The 18,566-nt window shown below is 38.7% G+C and overlaps 1 protein-coding gene and 1 long non-coding RNA gene across 6 annotated transcripts in view; one reads left to right on the forward strand and one right to left on the reverse strand.

Annotated features, from left to right (window-relative positions):
• Nucleotides 1–9,341, reverse strand: part of LOC143365807 (tyrosine-protein kinase Dnt) — a 158,205-nt gene extending 148,864 nt beyond the window's left edge. The window contains exon 1 of the mRNA XM_076806355.1: nucleotides 9,197–9,341. Within this exon, the coding sequence (XP_076662470.1) occupies nucleotides 9,197–9,341 (145 nt within the window). The remainder of the gene's footprint in view (nucleotides 1–9,196) is intronic.
• Nucleotides 1–18,566, forward strand: part of LOC143365874 (uncharacterized) — a 501,730-nt gene that overhangs the window by 312,642 nt on the left and 170,522 nt on the right. The gene's annotated exons all lie outside the window — the stretch shown is intronic.

The following is an 18,566-nucleotide window of genomic DNA, read 5'->3' on the forward strand; positions in this document are numbered from 1 at the left end:
CAGTAGCCGGAAATTAAGAATACTTTGCTCTTGAAATAAATTTCATAATTTCGTAAAACAAATGTGTCTGGATCGCGTTAAAATTACTTTTACAAAGAATTTCAGTGCAGTTATGGTTATCTTTCCAAGAGAAAATTACACAGAAACGCAGAAACTTTTAATATACTCTGATAAAATAAAATTGTGCATTTTTAAGCGACCGTTCATCTTTCCTCTCCCCAGATCGATCATGAGAATTATCATAAATGTCCATACAATTAACAATGTCGTATTCGCGCTTCTTTGACCAATCAATATTAAGTCGTTTTTAAAATTGTTTCTAAACCTTTCTGAGTCTAATATTCCACAATTTTAGTTTGTTCGAAATAAATATTCATAGTCTAAACATTAATTTCAAACCACACAGTACATTGTAGTTTAGGATAATCGTTAGTTCAGTGCAATTTGAAAACATTTAGCACTAAGGAATGACTAATGCGACCCCTATTAATTGCATCCAGATGGTGTTGGATAATTTATCTATCAATTCAACTACAGATCAGCCGCAATTATTAATCGATTTCTCAAAGCAATAAAAACCCTATCACAGACATCAATGCATTTTTTAACGCACGACTAATACCAATCAACTGAATAATTTATGTCTTAAATAAATGCTCTACCTTCTTTAAACAAAACCGAATCAGAACAATTTATGAATACACTGCGGATCTTTCAAAATAAAAATTGTCTTCATTAATTGCAGCGCACAAGGGCCAAATAAAAATGTCTAATAATTTCAGTGAGTAGAAAAGAATACAAACATATTCTTCAATTTCTCTAATCAGTTTCAAATGTTGTTATCTTTACCATAAATGTACAAAACCCGCAGTCTATCTATTAAAATATGAGAAACAGAGAAAGTCCAGTCTGATATGCATTGACATACGCGCGTATTAATAGCGAGCGAATCGGTTTAGGCAGTAATTGGAAATCAAACAAAAATCCTCTCGGGGGATGGCCGCGGCTGGAGGATATCGAGGTTCGCCCGCTCGGTGTTCGGGACTGACGACGAAACAATAGTTAATTAAGTCACCGAGTCAGCGGAAAATATGCATTCGCTTTGGCGAGAAATATTTTTCCAAGCAGCGCAAGTTCGGCCGCGCCAGCTGACGCGGAAACTTTCGGGGTAGACCGGGTTCCCCCGTTCGAAACTTGCCGGCCCGTAGAAATGCCCGGCCCCGAACACTTTCGAATTACCTGTACCTGGAATTGATTTTTAATTTGCTCCCAGACAGGACGCAATCGGTTTTTCCCGCGTGTGTTTATCCCGGCCGGGCTGACGAACAGACCGACAAACAGCCGACAACGTTTTAATTCTCGTCGACTAGCCACCCTCGCGGAACAACTCTCGCCGGATAATTCGGCTCGACCTGCGTCACTGGAAACGACACGGGCAAATCGCTTATGCCGGAGGAACGCGTCTGATGGGAAATCGTGCGACTGCTCCGCCGACAGACGGACATATTGCCTCCGTTAATTAATTCGAGGCATTCGCGACTCACCCCTTGTCGGACGAGCTTCTTTACTTTCGTCTTTCGTATTCTACGAGTACAGTGTTTACTCGATATATGTCGCCATTGTCTGGATGATAAATGTCGCGGAATTACGGGTCTTAAGTCATATCATTGATATCATGAATTCTGACTTGCCAGAAACGTGCTTCAAGTTTTCGGCTTTATTTCGCAGAGAATCAAGACAAAATATGGCTGAATTTGTAGCCGGAGATATTTTCTAGCCCGCGCTGGTTTCGATTTTATCCAGAAAATTCATCAAATGGCAGAAAAATGCTCGGATTCCACGGCACGCGCATCGTCAATTTTTGGCCCACTTCTAACGCTTATATTACCAAATATCTGCACAATCTCGTCAGCTCGTGACCAGCGCGCGCTAGATTGAAGCTTCCTCTTTCGAACGAGCCCTTTCCCGGCGAAAAATATTCTCATACAAGGACGAAAAGTTGAGGCGCGTGAAACCATTTTTCTTCTATTTTTGTCGGTAACGTGGTCACTCTACCTTATCCCGAACGAGAAGAAGTTACTCCGACCACGAACAAAATAATATTGTGATTTCAGCCGCTTCGCTCGCATGGTCGTGTGACGGTCAGGTTATACTAGGCAGGGCACAAGCCGAGAGCCTGTAAACGACAGATACAAAAACAGGGAGTTCTGGGAAACCGGGACGGCACTTCAGCCGGCAGAATTTGTTTACCTCGTTTCCGCATCTAGTGTTTACAGACTCTCGGCGTCTGACCTGCCTAGTATAACCTGACCCCAACACGTTCGTGGCAGCGAAGCGATTAAAATCGCAGTATTATTTTGATCGTGGTCGGAGCAACTTCTTCTCGTTCGCTCTGTCACGATTTCGTAAAGTGTGTTGTGTAGTGTACAGTGATTGTGTAGAAGTGTGGTGTTGCGTGCTTCGAAAATAGGCTCCGGTCAAGAATAGTGTGATGCGGATCCGACGGAGAAACAGATCATTCTGAAAAATTTGTAAGTGTACTTTACATTAGTGTTTCATATTGTGGGATTAGTATTCGCATGTATAACATTGGATACACGGTTTTCTTCCATATTTTGCAACTTCATGATCCGAATGGGCGGGTGACAATGATTAGGTACGAACCTAGCGACGAATGTCCCTTTAGATTTCGTTTGTCTCTCGAGGCACGCACACGATTATGTTCTGCCTCATCGACACGGTCAGGTGGACTGTAGTAGCAGGCTTTTCACTATACGTGTAACTCCACACAATCAAATTTTGCAGAAACTTTAACAACTTGTATCTCGATAACTGTTTGCTTTCGATGCATGGTTCCTTTTGAACTTTTTCATTTCTCGATGTATAGAAGGTGTAGATGTAAAGAAAAACTTTTTTTCTTTGTTATAAACAATTTCGCGGCAAGTTTCTTTGACAAATGTCCACCGATCCGGAGGTGTAGATTCACCCCTAGGTCGAATGACCATTACTTTTTATACACCCTTTACAGGGTTTACTCGATATATGTCCAGTGACATATATCGGGTAGAAGATACTATTCTGTGATACACTGCAGGACGTAGGAAAGGACAGCCAAGCATTTTGACCTCTCACTCGATATATGTCCACAACACGGGTCTTCCCAGTGACATATATCGGGTAGAAGATACTATTCTGTGATACACTGCAGGACGTAGGAAAGGACAGCCAAGCATTTTGACCTCTCACTCGATATATGTCCACAACACGGATCTACCCAGGGACGCATATCGGGTAGAAAATACTATTCTTTGATACACGAACGTAGAAAAGGACAGCGAAGTTTTTCCTCACGGGGTATACTCCGCGAGAGTGGGGATAGTTCTAGGACTTTTATCGGGTAGATACTTGGGACGTATATCGAGAAAAGACTGTAGAGAAGTAAAAAATTGTTTAATATTAACAGCAAATATCGTCAGCACAGGAACACATTAGTCTTTTAACCAGTTAAGCGTGTTTGACGTGTATACACGTCAAACCAAATTACGGTGCGTTCGACGTGTATACTCGTCGTGAAAAATATAAAATTACCATTGACTACAAAAACTCGAAATTTTAATGGAATACAATAAGAACATTATTATAAAATAGGACCACTAAAAAATAAAAAAAATAGAAAAATAGAAAAAATTTATAATAGGACCATTTTGCCTTGCTTTCGACGCGTATACACGTCTTTTTAACTTTTAACTTTTTTTTAACCTTTTATATTTTAATTCCGCACACTGTGGGGGGTTTTTAACCCTTTGCACTCGAGTGGTGACTCTGAAGCACCACTAAAAATTGTTGTTGCATTATTTCGAAGAAATTACATAAAATATTACACAATATTTGTTACATAAAAAAATTTGTATTCAATAGATTCCTAAACATTTAAATATTATATGTGGAAATCGGATCAGTTTCCTGCGAATAAAATGAAAACGTTCTAAGACGGAAGAAAAATTTAGTTTTACAATGAAAATAGCTCCGAGTGCAAAGGGTTAAATCTAAATTCCACGCTTAACTTCTAATGTAAAATTGTAGGTTAAAATTCTAATGTACCAATCATCATTTTTCATTCTAATGTACCAATTACCATTTTCACAAAATCTTAGCATTTCGCGTCTAAAATCCACAAAATACCTAAAAATTCGCGGTCGCCTCCCAAAAATAGCAGTGGGTTCCCTAACAGAGCCCACTCCCCGGTGCATCACAGAGTCGCAGATGCCATAAGCGTGCAAGTATCCCCAGAGTCCAATAATCGGTATCGGCTGGCAGGTAAAAACGTTCGCCCTCCGGAAATGTCAGCTGAACGAAGGGAGGATGAGAGGCATAGGTTGCGCTTGCATTTTCGTCCTTGGGAAGGTTGCCGCTGCATCCGATGCGTGTGTGCTCGACTGTCTCTCGTCTTTTTGTATACTTCCTCCACTACCCCCACCCCTCCCTCCTTCCTGTATCCTCTCTCCGTCAGCCCTCCTGTGCATTCCTTCGGTGTCGCCCTTTTTTTCGGGTGCTTTCAAGCAATGCTCCGCCGGCGGAACGAAGTTTTCCGGGAGAACTAAAGTCATTTCGTCGGCGCAATCTAAGTTAAGTGACTTTCAAGAGCCCCGTCGGCTAAACTCGGATCGGTCCTCGCGCGCGACACGATCAACCCTTTCCCTTTTTGCCCCGCGATTCGCGAACCTTTAGGCAACGGCTCGAGGGCCAAGGGAGCCGTGTTCGAGATCCGACGAGCATAACGCTCCCCGTTAGGTCGCAAGACACGAATCCGAGATTTCACGCAGACTGTACACGGTGCGTTGACAATAATTGAAAAATCAACTTTCACGTTGGCATTCGAAACCTTCGTACGAAGTGTTCCCAGATATCTATTGCGAAGGTAAGTAACGATATTAAAACCAACAAACAAGTATTAAAGCTTCTGTTAGAATTCTTTTACCAATTGTGCTTGTTCGTTTTATAAAAGTAAACTTGTTATTTTGATATTAGCTTCTTTGTGTTTTCCAATTTCCAGAGTTCAAATTGATAATGCAAATTTAAACGCAAACGATAACTTTCGTTAAGAGTTTAGAAGATACTGTGGTTTCTCTATATATGTCGCCAAGGCCTGGACGATAAACGTCGCGGAATTATCCCCACTACTGGGTACACTCCACGAGGGCCCACGAAACTTGAGAGGCCTCGGACGCCGAGGAGTGTAAACATAAGTCGAGTATGTCTCCTCGACGATACAAGTCGCTGACAAGACCCGTGCTGTTGACATATATCGAGAAGACACTGTATTCCTCGAAGCTCCTTCGCAATTTTTGGCAAAAGTATGCGTAGGTGTATGCCGTGAGATATTATGCAAGATTTAGCTGCTACTACCTGCCTGTTGATTTAAAAAAATTTTTTATACCAGCTACGACTTATTATACATTTTTGGATTTTTCTTTTGGGAGGACTTAAATATGTTTAAAAATTCGGGAACTTAATGAAATTCTGAATTAAATTCTGGGAATTCTGTTTTTATTAAACACGAGGATGGCTGTCCAATGTTCGAATCGTTTTAAAAAGTTTCTATAAATGAAAAATTGGTGCTAAAGATGTTGGGTCTGTTAGAGGATAAATCGTCCTTCTTTCTGCGCTACTAACGAATGGGGAATCGGATTAAAAAAAATAAAAAGGTTCCGGTAACAGATGCGGAATCTTATTGGGAACCCGCACTCAAACTTTGAAGTTGATTAGCAGAGTTTTCCAGGCCACCGTAAAAGGAAATGTAGTCTTGAGGAAACGCGTTTAAAGTTTTGACTATGATAACCGAGCTCTCTCTAGTTCGTTCCGTTCAGTATGTTTATGACTTTGTCATTTCATCCGTTTTTCTCCGGCGCATTTACTGTAGGAGAAAAATCCGCGAAAGTGCGTTGAGAACCCCACTTTTCAAATTTTTATACGATTACCAATCGGTGAACTATTTATTGGAAAACTGGTCCAAAAATCGATTTCTTCCTCATTGTATTTCACAAAAATACAAAACCTTAAAAATGGAATTCTTAAAATTCCCAAAATTTAAATTCTTTGAAATGGCAAAATTATGACAATCGTAGGAGAAAATACTATAAATACAATTAAAACAATTACAATTAATACAATTTAAATACAATTTTTTCGAAACTATATTTTTCAAATCGGTGTTCAGGGTAACTCGATAACTCTACGATAATTGTCTAATCTTTTATCTTAAATTGTTTAACACTTTGAACGCCCAACTAGAAACCCCAACAATTCCATAAAATTAAAGTAAGTTATTTAATGAAATAAAAATTGCAAAAAATTAAATGTACGATACTGAGTAATCCTCCAACTTCCTTGTATGTTACAGATCCTAATCAAGTTTAGTACAATGAATATATCAACGTAAAAATCCATTTTAAAACCTGCACAAATAATTTCGTCACCCACATATGGGTGACGCGGCGACGAACGTGTTAATCTTAAAATTCTTTTTTCTAGTTTTTGGATATATCTGTGCCCCGATAAGATGACAAGCTTCTATGGTGTAGTAAAAATAAGAAATAAAAAATGAAAACTGTTAGGGGGAGGTGGAGATTCATAAAATTTTTTTCGAAATTCGTTCTCGAAATGCAGGGTTCAGCTGAAAAAATTTTCAGTAGAGAAAAACGCATCGAAGGGCGGCCTCGGCGTTTTTTTAATCGGATACATCCGCGATCAGTTGAGTTACTATCGGCCGGCGGCGCCGCGCGGCGTCCGCGTGATGAACGGCATGGGACCGGGACGTCGCTATTAACGCAAAACCATGGAAAAACGTGTGGATATCCGACCATAAGACCCTTGACACCAGAAACGAACGATGGAGCCATTCTGAGCGATACGCCGCCGCCGGGATTGGCTCGATTTTCGAAGAGTCACGAGCGGCCGCGCGCGCTCGCTCGCTCGTAAATACAGTTATTTCACATTTTCCTCTTGCCGGCTAGCAAAAAACTGACGCGACCCAAGCTGTGTACATAGACCCGGCCGGCCATATACAGAGAGACGGATAGAGAGGCCGAATGAATCGCGGAGCCGTAAAGTGATATCGGATGGAATGGAGACTAAGTACATACAGGTGCGTAAATGCGCCTGTGTGCAGAGCTGTTGACCTCCAAAAATGGATGGCTCCCGGTGTAAATTGCTAGGGCGACGCTTTGTACCGGAGTTAGCCGCGCCGAAAGGCCACCACAGTGGCGTTTAGGCGAACCTGAATGCTCCGGCGATGTCCTCCTTGCGGTCACCTCCCATAACGTCGCGCGAAAGTAGGTAATCTTTGGGGATTTTATAGGGGAAACGCAAACCACGTGCAGCTGAACACATGCTCGTGTTATGCTCGTTTAACATCTTGATTTGCTGCGTCTTGGCGAATTGCATGCTTCGCGAAGTCCTCCTTGCGGTCACCTCCCATAACGTCGCGCGAAAGTAGGTAATTTTTGGGGATTTACGATTAACACATGCTTGTGTTATGCTCGTTTAACATCTTGATTTGCTGCGTCTTGGCGAAATGCATGCTTCGCGAAGTCCTCCTTGCGGTCACCTCCCATAACGTCGCGCGAAAGTAGCTAATTTTTGGGGATTTATTAGAGAAAACGCAAACCACGTAGAGCTGAAAACATGCTTGTGTTATGCTCGTTTTTTGATTTGCTGCGTAACGGCGAATTGCATGCTTCGCTAAGTCCTCCTTGTGGTCACCTCCCATAACGTCGCGCGAAAGTAAGTAATTTTTGGGGATTTACTAGGGAAAACGCAAACCACGTGGAGCTGAACACATGCTTGTCTTGTCCTAGTTTAACACCTTGATTTGCTGTGTCATGAACAATTGCATGCTTTGCGAAGTCCTCCTTGCGGTCACCTCCCATAACGTCGCGCGAAAGTAGGTAATTTTTGGGGATTTACGATTAACACATGCTTGTGTTATGCTCGTTTAACACTTTGATTTGCTGCGTCACGGCGAATTGCATGCTTCGCGAAGTCCTCCTTGCGGTCACCTCCCATAACGTCGCGCCAAAGTAGGTAATTTTTGGGGATTTACTGGAGAAAGCAAACGTCGCGGAGCTGAACACCCTCTTGCAATATGTTCGGGCATGATTCAATATCATATTCATTTAACACTGATTTGCTTTGCCAACCACATGTGGGTATCGGAATTATTTATCCAGATTTAAAAATTAATTTTTTCGTGATATATTGAGTGTTTCAGAACCTGCAAAAAGCAAGATGTTCGAAGGAGTAATCGGTATCGCGTATTTTAACTTTCCAATTTTTATTTCATTAAATCAATTAGTTTGACTTTGAGAAAGTTCTGCGCGTGTTGTGGTTTCAATCACCTCATTAGTCATGTTGTCAATTAAATTAACTAATCTCTGCTCTTGTTATTCTTGTAAAATATTAACTTTTTCCGGAATAAGACTTTGTATTTCCTTCGAGTAATATCGACGAACAATACAATTTAAGTGATGAATAACAATCAAAATAAATTTGATTTTTCTTTATACGATCCGGAAAGGTTGTTTTATAAATCCTATGTCACACGAATAGAATAGTTTTCATAAAGTACAGGAAGTCTATTATGTTCGATGAGAAAGTATTATAAAAATCTGATTATTTCAAATTAGTGAATACGACAAGTGCAAACATACCCATATAATTTCGCCTACCACCCACGTGTTCAAATCAGCTCACCAAATCACTATGAAAACGTTATTTTCTCTTTAATAATAATTCCAGTGCAATTATTTTTCAACATAACATTCCAACACAGCAAAATCAATGTTGCCCCACAGAATTCACAATTTCGTGAAAATTAACTCTGAAAGACTGGAGCACGCTCCAGCATAATACATTTCAGAAAGTGTCATCCACTTCACCATTCTGCTCGCTAAAATCCCCGTTAGGATCGAAACAATAACTCTCCTCGAGCCAACTATCACGAAACACGAACATCGCGCGTTGCAGCTCGCTAAAAATTACCGCAACCGAACCGCCGCGGCATCAAACGAAAACGTCGGCGCTGGTCTTTTTCGCGCGTGTCGTAAAATATGTTTAAACATAAACACAGCTTTCCCCCTCTATAAAACGAACCAGCGCGCCGTAAACGCGGGTTAAAAAGTTCTAAAAGAGAACTCACCGAGCAGTTTCATGATCTGGGACTTGCTGATAAAGATGTTCAAATATCCATCGCTGCAGCCGACGAGCACCAGCAGGATGAAGAACTTGCACCGCAGCAAATTACGGTATCCAACATCCCACCGCATTGTCTCACAAAATAACATCACGCACCGGTGTAAATCATGCGCGCAGAACGCACCACTCGCCTCCGTTATTTTTCTTTTCCACCCCTAACTCGGGGAGGGGGTGAGTTCGCGCCGGCGAACTTCACTCACTTATCTTTTACGCGCGAAACCATCGTCCGCGCGATCCTTCGCACGATCGAGGATCGAACTGACCGGAACTGAATTCGTCCGATTCGACTTGCAAAGGTGTCGAACCCCCGAGAGAAATATTTCGAAATGTTTATTTCTAGATTCGGATTTTTCGTTGAAATTGTGGGATCGAGTGGTTTCAGACGGTTCGAGACGATTCGAGAGGCATCGAGTTCGAATCCATGGTCGAAAGGGTTGGCGGTGTCTGTACCCGGTCACATGGCGACGTGGGCAACGTGAGAGACGCAGTGGAGACGTCGGGACGCTAGGGAAACCACCCCGGCGACGTCGGCGTCGGGACGCAACTGACGGCCGACGCTCGAGGAACACGAAACCCGATGTGATTCGCGCCTGCGCCCCTACGGGGTGCGACGCTGAATACGAAAACGGCTGACGAATCGGTAGGTAAAACACGGCATGCGTGTACGCATTGCAAATCATAGTAAGCGTAAGTCACACCTCGGCAATCGCTGCCGAACTTTCCCGGATGACGCTGGTTTAACCCTTGCCTGCTGCTTCTCGAGATACGCTTTCATTTGAGGGAGATTTACGAGACCCACGTGACCTCCTCGCTATCTTTTCGGGAACGTCGGGCTTTCCCTAAGTCTTATGGCCTGCAGTTTTCACCGCGCAGCAAAAGTAATAGCAATTTTTACGAATAATGTCATTGGAGCAGTGCTGGGCAAAATAGTATTAGAATTTGTTTTGCCTTTAGTTCTGTACCGATCGTTCAAACACGTATTCTTTTACAGTTTTCGGTAAAGCAGCCTGTATTCCAAATATTCGAAAAAGTATAATTTTTTTACAACCCTGTAACAAAATGGCGGCTCCCGTACCTTCCCAGGATCATATCCGTCATTGCATACTTTTTCATTTTCACGCGTCCCCCTAATATATGCTATTGAAATAAAATTTTCATAGTATTAAGTATTAGTATTAGTATAGTATAGTAGTGTAAGTAGCAGTGGTAGTAGTTTAGTAATTAGTATAGTATTAGTATTAGTATAGTATAGTAGTGTAAGTAGTAGTGGTAGTAGTGTGTAGTAGTTTAGTAATTAGTATAGTATTAGTATTAGTATTAGTATAGTAGTGTAAGTAGTAGTGGTAGTAGTGTTTAGTAGTTTAGTAATTAGTATAGTATTAGTATTAGTATAGTATAGTAGTGTAAGTAGTAGTGGTAGTAGTGTGTAGTAGTTTAGTAATTAGTATAGTATTAGTATTAGTATTTTCGTATTATTTTTAGTAGTATTGTGGGGGTTTTAGTTAGGTGTGGCTGTTTATAAAAGGAGTTAGTATCAAACAAAGTCAGCTAAATGTTTCATAATTTTCAGAACGTAGAGCCTAAAATAAATTTTGAAATCTGATCTCAATATAATCAGAAGAGAGTTTAAATTAGGCTAAATTGTTTTCAGGGTGCATTGAAAAGAGTGTAGTCGTCAATGTAGTAAAACATGGTTGATACGCGATCAAAGTGTTTCAAGTATAAATTGTGAATGAAACAATATTCGGCGAAATGTTCATACTTGTATTCGAAACACAATGATTGCTAGTACATTGTACAATACATGAAAGTGTATAATATAAACATGTGGCTCATGTATGAATAGCAGAGTGTGCTTTGCCAGTTAGAATGGAGTTTAAATTGCGCGCTCCCGGAAGTTGAACCAGGCTTTAACAGCTTCCGCTTCAAAACTGTAAGTAATTTTCTCAGATATTAAAATAAGGAACAATTGCCATGCTAATGAGAAACGGACCAATTACTATCCTCATTTCTAATAATTGTTACTTTCATAGAGACGAGAGAGAAATTCCTGGGGCTAATTGAAATTAACTTTGATAGAGAATGTTTTGATATGTGCTATTTTCCAGCTCATACGAGCTTTAACTTTTAACTGTGTTTAATACAACAATAATATAAATCATAACGTTAATAATATACAGTCTGCTATAATGAACCCAATATTAAATATTTTCCATTTTTAAAGGAGTACAAGTCTTAAACATGACAAGTTTTAAAAATAGTACAAGTGAAAACAGTTAATCATTGGATAATGACGAATTAAATAAAAGCTCTCTAAAGCACAATAATATCGAAGAATGATCTACGTCATGATCCTGATCTGGTTACGTTGGTCTTGCGCAAGCCACGCTAATTTTCTGTTGCAATTATTTTATATAATGGTGGTTAAACCGTTACTATGTTCTGTTACACCAAACGAACAAACATTGAATTACATCACTTTTCCATTAATTGGCTTAAACATCAATTTCCTTGCGAGTAGAGCTTATCGTATGTTATGATTCATTATTTTGTATATCCCCCGCAGTATAAAAAATAGAAACATAGAATATTCTATTACTATTATAATATTGCATTTCGTATGGTAAATACGAGCGTGCCCAATCATTTTGTGACGTAATAAATTGTGTAGGAAAGAAATCTTCGATTTCGAAAAATCTATTTCAGTAATTTCTGTTGACAAATGTGAAATATACAATATAATATAAAGCGCGATCAAATGCAACAATGTTTCACAACAAACTGATCGTTTCGCTGACGCACAAAACTGATCGAAGGGGGGGGGGGGGGAATAAACTTTCGTTTGATATCAATTGTGGCAAGGACATTTTGTCCTCGCACGAAGATTCCCCGCGATAATTATCAACTCCCGCTAATATTGGATCGGAATTACTTGTTTCAAAGTTGGTTCCGCCACTGAAATGTTTACGTGGTTTAGAAACAGAGATATCCGGCGTACGCTCTCGCGAGCCACAAATTTCCTATGACAGTAAACTCCCCTGACACCGCAATGCCCTATCATTCTAACTGAAGCAGCGAGCGAGCAGAGCGATACACTGTTTGAACCCCGGGATACAAACCAGATGCGAGATAGCATTACCATTCGGTTGCCGGCGCGAATAAGGATGCCCGCGGAATCATAATCTTATAGTTTATACATTTTTCGTAGGTTTCTACACGCCGTTTTATACTTCGCGTCCGCCTTCACAGGTTGTTAAGTTTCTCCTCGATGCCGGAATAAAATTCAACTGTTCCGTTCCCGCGGGACAAAAGCCCGTAACCTTCCAACTTTAATGCGAGCTCATGCTGCGGATACTATGCAGATTATTATACGCTTCCTCAAACAATATCGGCTTGACAACGCGCTTTAGTTGAGCAAATAAAAATATACTTGACACCCCTCAATTGTGTTCGCGAATCAAATAGTATTATTCAATTTTATTATTCACACCTTTGTGAGCCGAACGTTAATAATAACTGGACTACGGATCCTAAAAATAAAAATTTTCTAAATCAATTGTAAAAAGTAGAACATAGGTAAGAATGTATTTCTTCGTATAATAATTATAATGAATCCAAAATGATAAAATCTACAGTGTATTAATAATTTTAAACTTTTCTATGTATATATTGCAAAAGTATAATAATAACAAGACTACGGATCCTAAAAATAAAAATTTTCTAAATCAATTGTAAAACGTAGAACATAGGTAAGAATGTATTTCTTCGTATAATAATTTTAATGAATCCAAAATGGTAAAATCTACAGTGTATTAATAATTTTTAACTTATCTATGAATATATTGCAAAATTATAATAATAACCTATTTAATGTAAGCCAAATGTAATAATACTGTACTTGCTATATAAACCACTTGGTTTAAAGCAATAAATAAATAGTTGAGCAAATAAAAATATACTTGACGCCCCTCAATTTTGTTCGTGAATGAAATAGTATTATTCAATTTATAAATAATATTATTAAATTTTTCTTCTCCAGTCTCCTGAAAACCAAAGCTATAATCGCTTTTGTGCGTCGCGATTGTGATAATTAATATTCAACATTAAGCAAATTAATAAAAGAATTTCCAAAATTGGAAATAAAATTCATATTTACACTATATCTTGCATGTTAATCATTTCAATTCCTTGAATGCAAAAGGGGTACTTAATATGTTATTTAATGAAACGCGAAGCTAATTTTATTTATGTCTTGCATACTGACATAACATTTTTCGTATCAATCATTCATTTACAGATTCTAGAAAAGTGAAATACTGTTTATCCCTTCGTTTTCAATTTGACGGAAATGAATACGTAAAATAGTTTTCAATTTGACGGAAATAAATACGTAAAATAGTTTTCAATTTGCCGGAAATGAATACGTAAAATAGAATAATAAAATAAAGTTTCGTCGGAAGTTAAAATTGCTATTTGCACGCTGTGTCTGAATGGTATTTCAATCACACTTTGTAAAATGGCCGTTACACGTAAAGCGGAAGTCATTTTCGTGTAATTCTTAGGCACGCTCGATCTTCGATTCTCGATCGGCGATTGGATGGAGAAACGGGCCGGCAGTTTGGAAATGGTAGAATTTAATTAAAGTTCTTTCTCTCTGTCTAGCCATTAAATTCTCTGTCCCGTTCATCCCGTTCATCCCGTTCATCCCGTTTCGTCATTGTTTCCCTTTTCTCGTCTCCTTTCGTTGATACGGTGGCCAGCACGGCTGCGCGAACACCATGCACAGTTTGCAACTAGGATTCGCGATTTGATCTTTGTCGGTTTAACTTACATGGGGCGGCAGCGTTCCCCGTCGACGAAACGGGACTTTAATTATACCACCGGGTTAATTAATTCTGTCAAATCCTGCAAAACGCGGCACCGGTATCCTCGACGGTTTTTACTCGGCTTTCTCGTCGGGCCGACGAGCCGCGGAACGGAAAATTTATTCTCTGACGCTGTATGCGTTACTGAACTAGTCTATTGTCCGTTTCAACTCTGCCGGAAATCGGGATGCACTTTTCTGAAAAATCCTCCACTTTAACCGTAACCATAATACTTTATATCCACGTTAACTGTAATATAATTGACTAGAATAATTTGAGTATAAATGGTTAAACTTGACTTCTTTCGACTACAAACTTCTCCAGTTCAAGCTGCTACCGTTTCTATAACAATTGAAACTTTTCTTTAGAACAACGACAATTTTTTTTTTTTAATCAACCACAATTTTTCACTTCTAATGTTCGAAATTATTCAAAACAGTGAAGCTCTTTCAAAAAATTGAAACATCAAAATACAAAGTATATTTTTATATTTTAACAAAAATAAAAATTGTTCATTTAGTAATTGTTAAAAAATTCAGAAACTTTACTTACTTTATACCCAAACACGAGAAGCAATTATTTAGTAAATTTCAGTAAATTTAAACCAGTATTGTCGTCATTGTTTTTAATGAGTTGGAAATATTACAACAGTGTTTTTATATTCTTTAAATGTTTTTACCGTTTTACATTTGATCCGCTCATTTTTATTATACGTGCATGAAATCCGCAGTCTATTGATAAACGTAATATCCGCCAGTTTTAATACGTTTTTAATATTTATTGGTCAGGTTATAAGCACAAGGATTTCCCAGGAACTATTTGCATACTAAAAAATTGGATTGCATATTTCCAATCAGACCTGAGACGCGAAAATGAATCTTTTGTTCGACGAAACGTTTTCTCGCCCACGCGAATGCAACCCCTAATTCCCTTTGGAATCGAGCGTGTTCTTATTTATCCGCATCGAGCCGGGTATGTGTGCAGCGAAGCGGAATTTTAATTATACGGATGGAATTAATTAACTCCCATGAAATCTCGCGGAACACAGCCGAAGTTGATCGGAATCGATTGGCAACTAATTAATGGTCAATCTGCTTTTTTCGCATGCGTCCAATGGTTTCTCCCCTTCCCCCTCCACCCAGATTTCCCATTCACATGGTCTTCGTCGAGTTTGCTGCAACGTGAAACATAATTTCAAAAGGAAAACAAATAAACAACCGATTGTTTAATGTTCGTCGACGTTCTGCTGTTGGTTTGCAAAAAAGCGGGCAATTTTTCTTTACCGTGTTCCGTACAATTGCAATTTCGTTTTATGTAAAAGAGAAATTGTTAAATTGTATTTTAATGCAGCCTGTGTAATTTTTATTTATTTTATACGAAACTCAAACTGATACTCTTGCACTTGACGACTCTTAGCTATGTAAATGTTTAGTTACCAATATTTGTCGTCCACAAAATCAGACCTGAAAATTTGTTGTTTGCTTGTTTGAAGCTCTATCTAACGAAATACCTGACGAGATGGTAACTTTATTAATATTGTTTGTCGAAAATTATTTCTAGTTCATTAGTCCGACTATATATTATCTCTATTCTCCTTGTCCGACTATATATTATCCCTGTTCTACTTGTCCGGCCACAAGCTGGCCTTACATCACTTGGCTGACCACAGCCATTCCTATTCCACTTGTCTGATCAAAGACATACCTCGTTCTACCAGTTAAAACGTGGATGGTACACCTATATGGCCACTAGATTTCCTCATTGCAATTGGTCTGCCTATAGTCATCCTAATTCACTCGTTCAGTCATAGACCACCATCCATATATCATTTGTTTGCCCATACTCATACCACTTTCATAAACATACGTCTTTCATACTCCACATGCTTGACTATAGCTACTTCTTATTCCACTTGGCTTACTATAGCTGATTGTAATTGCACATATTTGAAAGTAGCTCGCCTCTCTACTGCCTGTCTGACCACAGGTCGACCTGTTCTACTTGCTGAACAACTTTGAGACAGAGCACCAGCCTAAAGTGATTATGATACTTTACTCGATAGTTTACGTTCATGCTTCTATGACACAGATTGAAAAATAATTTACAATGCCATTCGCTATAATATAATATGCTCCCACTGTTGCTATTAGGAATGTTACAATATTGTTGAATATAAAACAGAAATAGAGAAATAATTGTAGAGTGTCGGTAATCGAATAATTCGAAGAAGGGATGACTTTTTACCACGAATGAGCATAAAATAAATAAATTAATATGTGGATAAGAAATAAAAACGAAGTACGTACGTAATGGATAATAATCATGCGAATAAAAATGAGATAAATGGAAATAAAGCAAGTAAATAGTAAATAAGGATTAAATGAGCAAAAAGTAAAATAAATAAATAAGGAATGACAATGAAATAAATAGAAATGGAATAAATAGGGGTTAAATGAATGAAAATGAAATTAATGAGAGTTAAATAAATAAAAATGAAGTAAATAATGGTAAAATAAATAAAAATGAGATAAATAAGGATTAGATGAATAGAAATGAAATACATGAGGGTCGAATAAATAAAATTGAGATAAATAAATAAAAATGAAGTAAACAAGGGTAAAATAAATAAAAATGAGATAAATAAGGATTACATGAATAGAAATGAAATGAATGAGGACCGAATAAATAAAATTGAGATAAATCAATAAAAATGAAGTAAACAAGGGTAAAATAAATAAAAATGAGATAAAGAAGGATTAGATGAATAGAAATGAAATGAATGAGGGCCGAATAAATAAAATTGAGATAAATAAATAAAATGAAGTCCATAAGGGTAAAATAAAATTGAGATAAATAAATAAAAATGAAGTAAATAAGGGTAAAATAAATAAAAAAGAGATAAATAAGGATTAGATGAACAGAAATGAAATAAATGATGGCCGAATAAATAAAATTGAGATAAATAAATGGGGAAGGAAAAATTCCATGTATGGGGGCAATTAAGTGCCCCCCGTAACGAAACCATTGTTCAAGGGAGCCCCGGCGCAGGGATCACGAATCCGCCTAAATTATGCTGCGCGAAATGGTCGTGCGCGCACGGCAAAGTCAAACGAATATGTATAAAGCCGCGGGAGTGGATGTAGCCAAATCCATTAAATATTTGAACGAGCGAAAGAAGCGAAGGAAGCCTGATCTCCGGAGGAAGCCTCCCCTCGGCTCTTAGGCGCCGTAGCTATCCGGCTCTCTGTATTAATATTTGCGTTTACATTTCTTCATCGCAGTTCCTCTTATCTCAACTCGATATCGTTGCAGCTTTTAGGGCAGCCGTTCCGGCTGGTCTGTCCATTTCGACGTGTGCATTATCATCGCAAATATTCTTCGTCTGGACCCCTCATTCCAAAATCATTCGACCAATTCCATCCAAACAGGTATCAGAATATCAATATGCGAAAACAATCAAATAAACTCAAGTCGATCATTAATTATTACAATTTTTATTCTTTTTTTTTTTGTCTATACTAGTTAACTACATTCTGTTACAGCCTCGTTTATTAATTTTATATAGCATGGGTTGAGCAATATAATTTTTATTAGGTGTAAAAATTAATACATAGCTATTTCAATCAATTACCGTTTTATTTTGAATTTAACTCTTTCAACGAGCATATCGGAGGTTCATTAATTACTCGTAAGACGAACTAAATGCATAGAAAATGATTTTTAATTGAAATTAGTTTGTAAATAATCAATAAGTTCGCGGCGAATAAATGGACAAATGAATTTCGTGTATCAAAAATGATTCTCGAATTTAAGAATGTTTCTTAGTCGTACGGTTTGTGTAATGTTTTCATACTAAATAAATTTTTTTTATATTAAACACATATTTCCAATTTTCAGTAACTCTGCAACAAACAGACCAGACAGTGTACTGAATTAATTTTAAAACGCAAGAAGTAAAATGTCTAAACGGCCGAGAAGGGCGAGCGTAGAGCGAACGGCGAACAATTCATCAAGTGGCGAATATCCATCAAGCGAAATTGATTAACACCTAGATCGCAGCGACAAGAGTGCATGCATTTTTAACGAGGAGGTGCATCGTACTTACAATTATCGAATATTCGCCGGAAACGCGTCAGAAATAATATTCCTCGTTTACCCGCTCCTCGAGGCACGTGGATAAACGGACGAAAAATTAGCATCGAGTGCAATCAATTAATCGGTCGGATCGTCGCGATCAAAATGCACCGGGGGGTGGGTGGGGGTGTAAATTTTTAATGTCGGCCGCTAAAGCGAGTGTCTTGCGTTCGGCAAATCCCCGGGAGACAAGGGTTGGCGGGGGTGTGGGTGCGGGGCGGATTATCTCAGGACTCTGCGGGGACCGTTAACGATTCGACACTTCGTTAATGAAAAGCCCGAATACAATTAGCGGTGAATTTATTTAATTAACGA

The sequence above is a fragment of the Halictus rubicundus genome, chromosome 2 (assembly GCF_050948215.1).
Source record: "Halictus rubicundus isolate RS-2024b chromosome 2, iyHalRubi1_principal, whole genome shotgun sequence".
In the NCBI taxonomy this organism is placed as follows: Eukaryota; Metazoa; Arthropoda; class Insecta; order Hymenoptera; family Halictidae; genus Halictus; species Halictus rubicundus.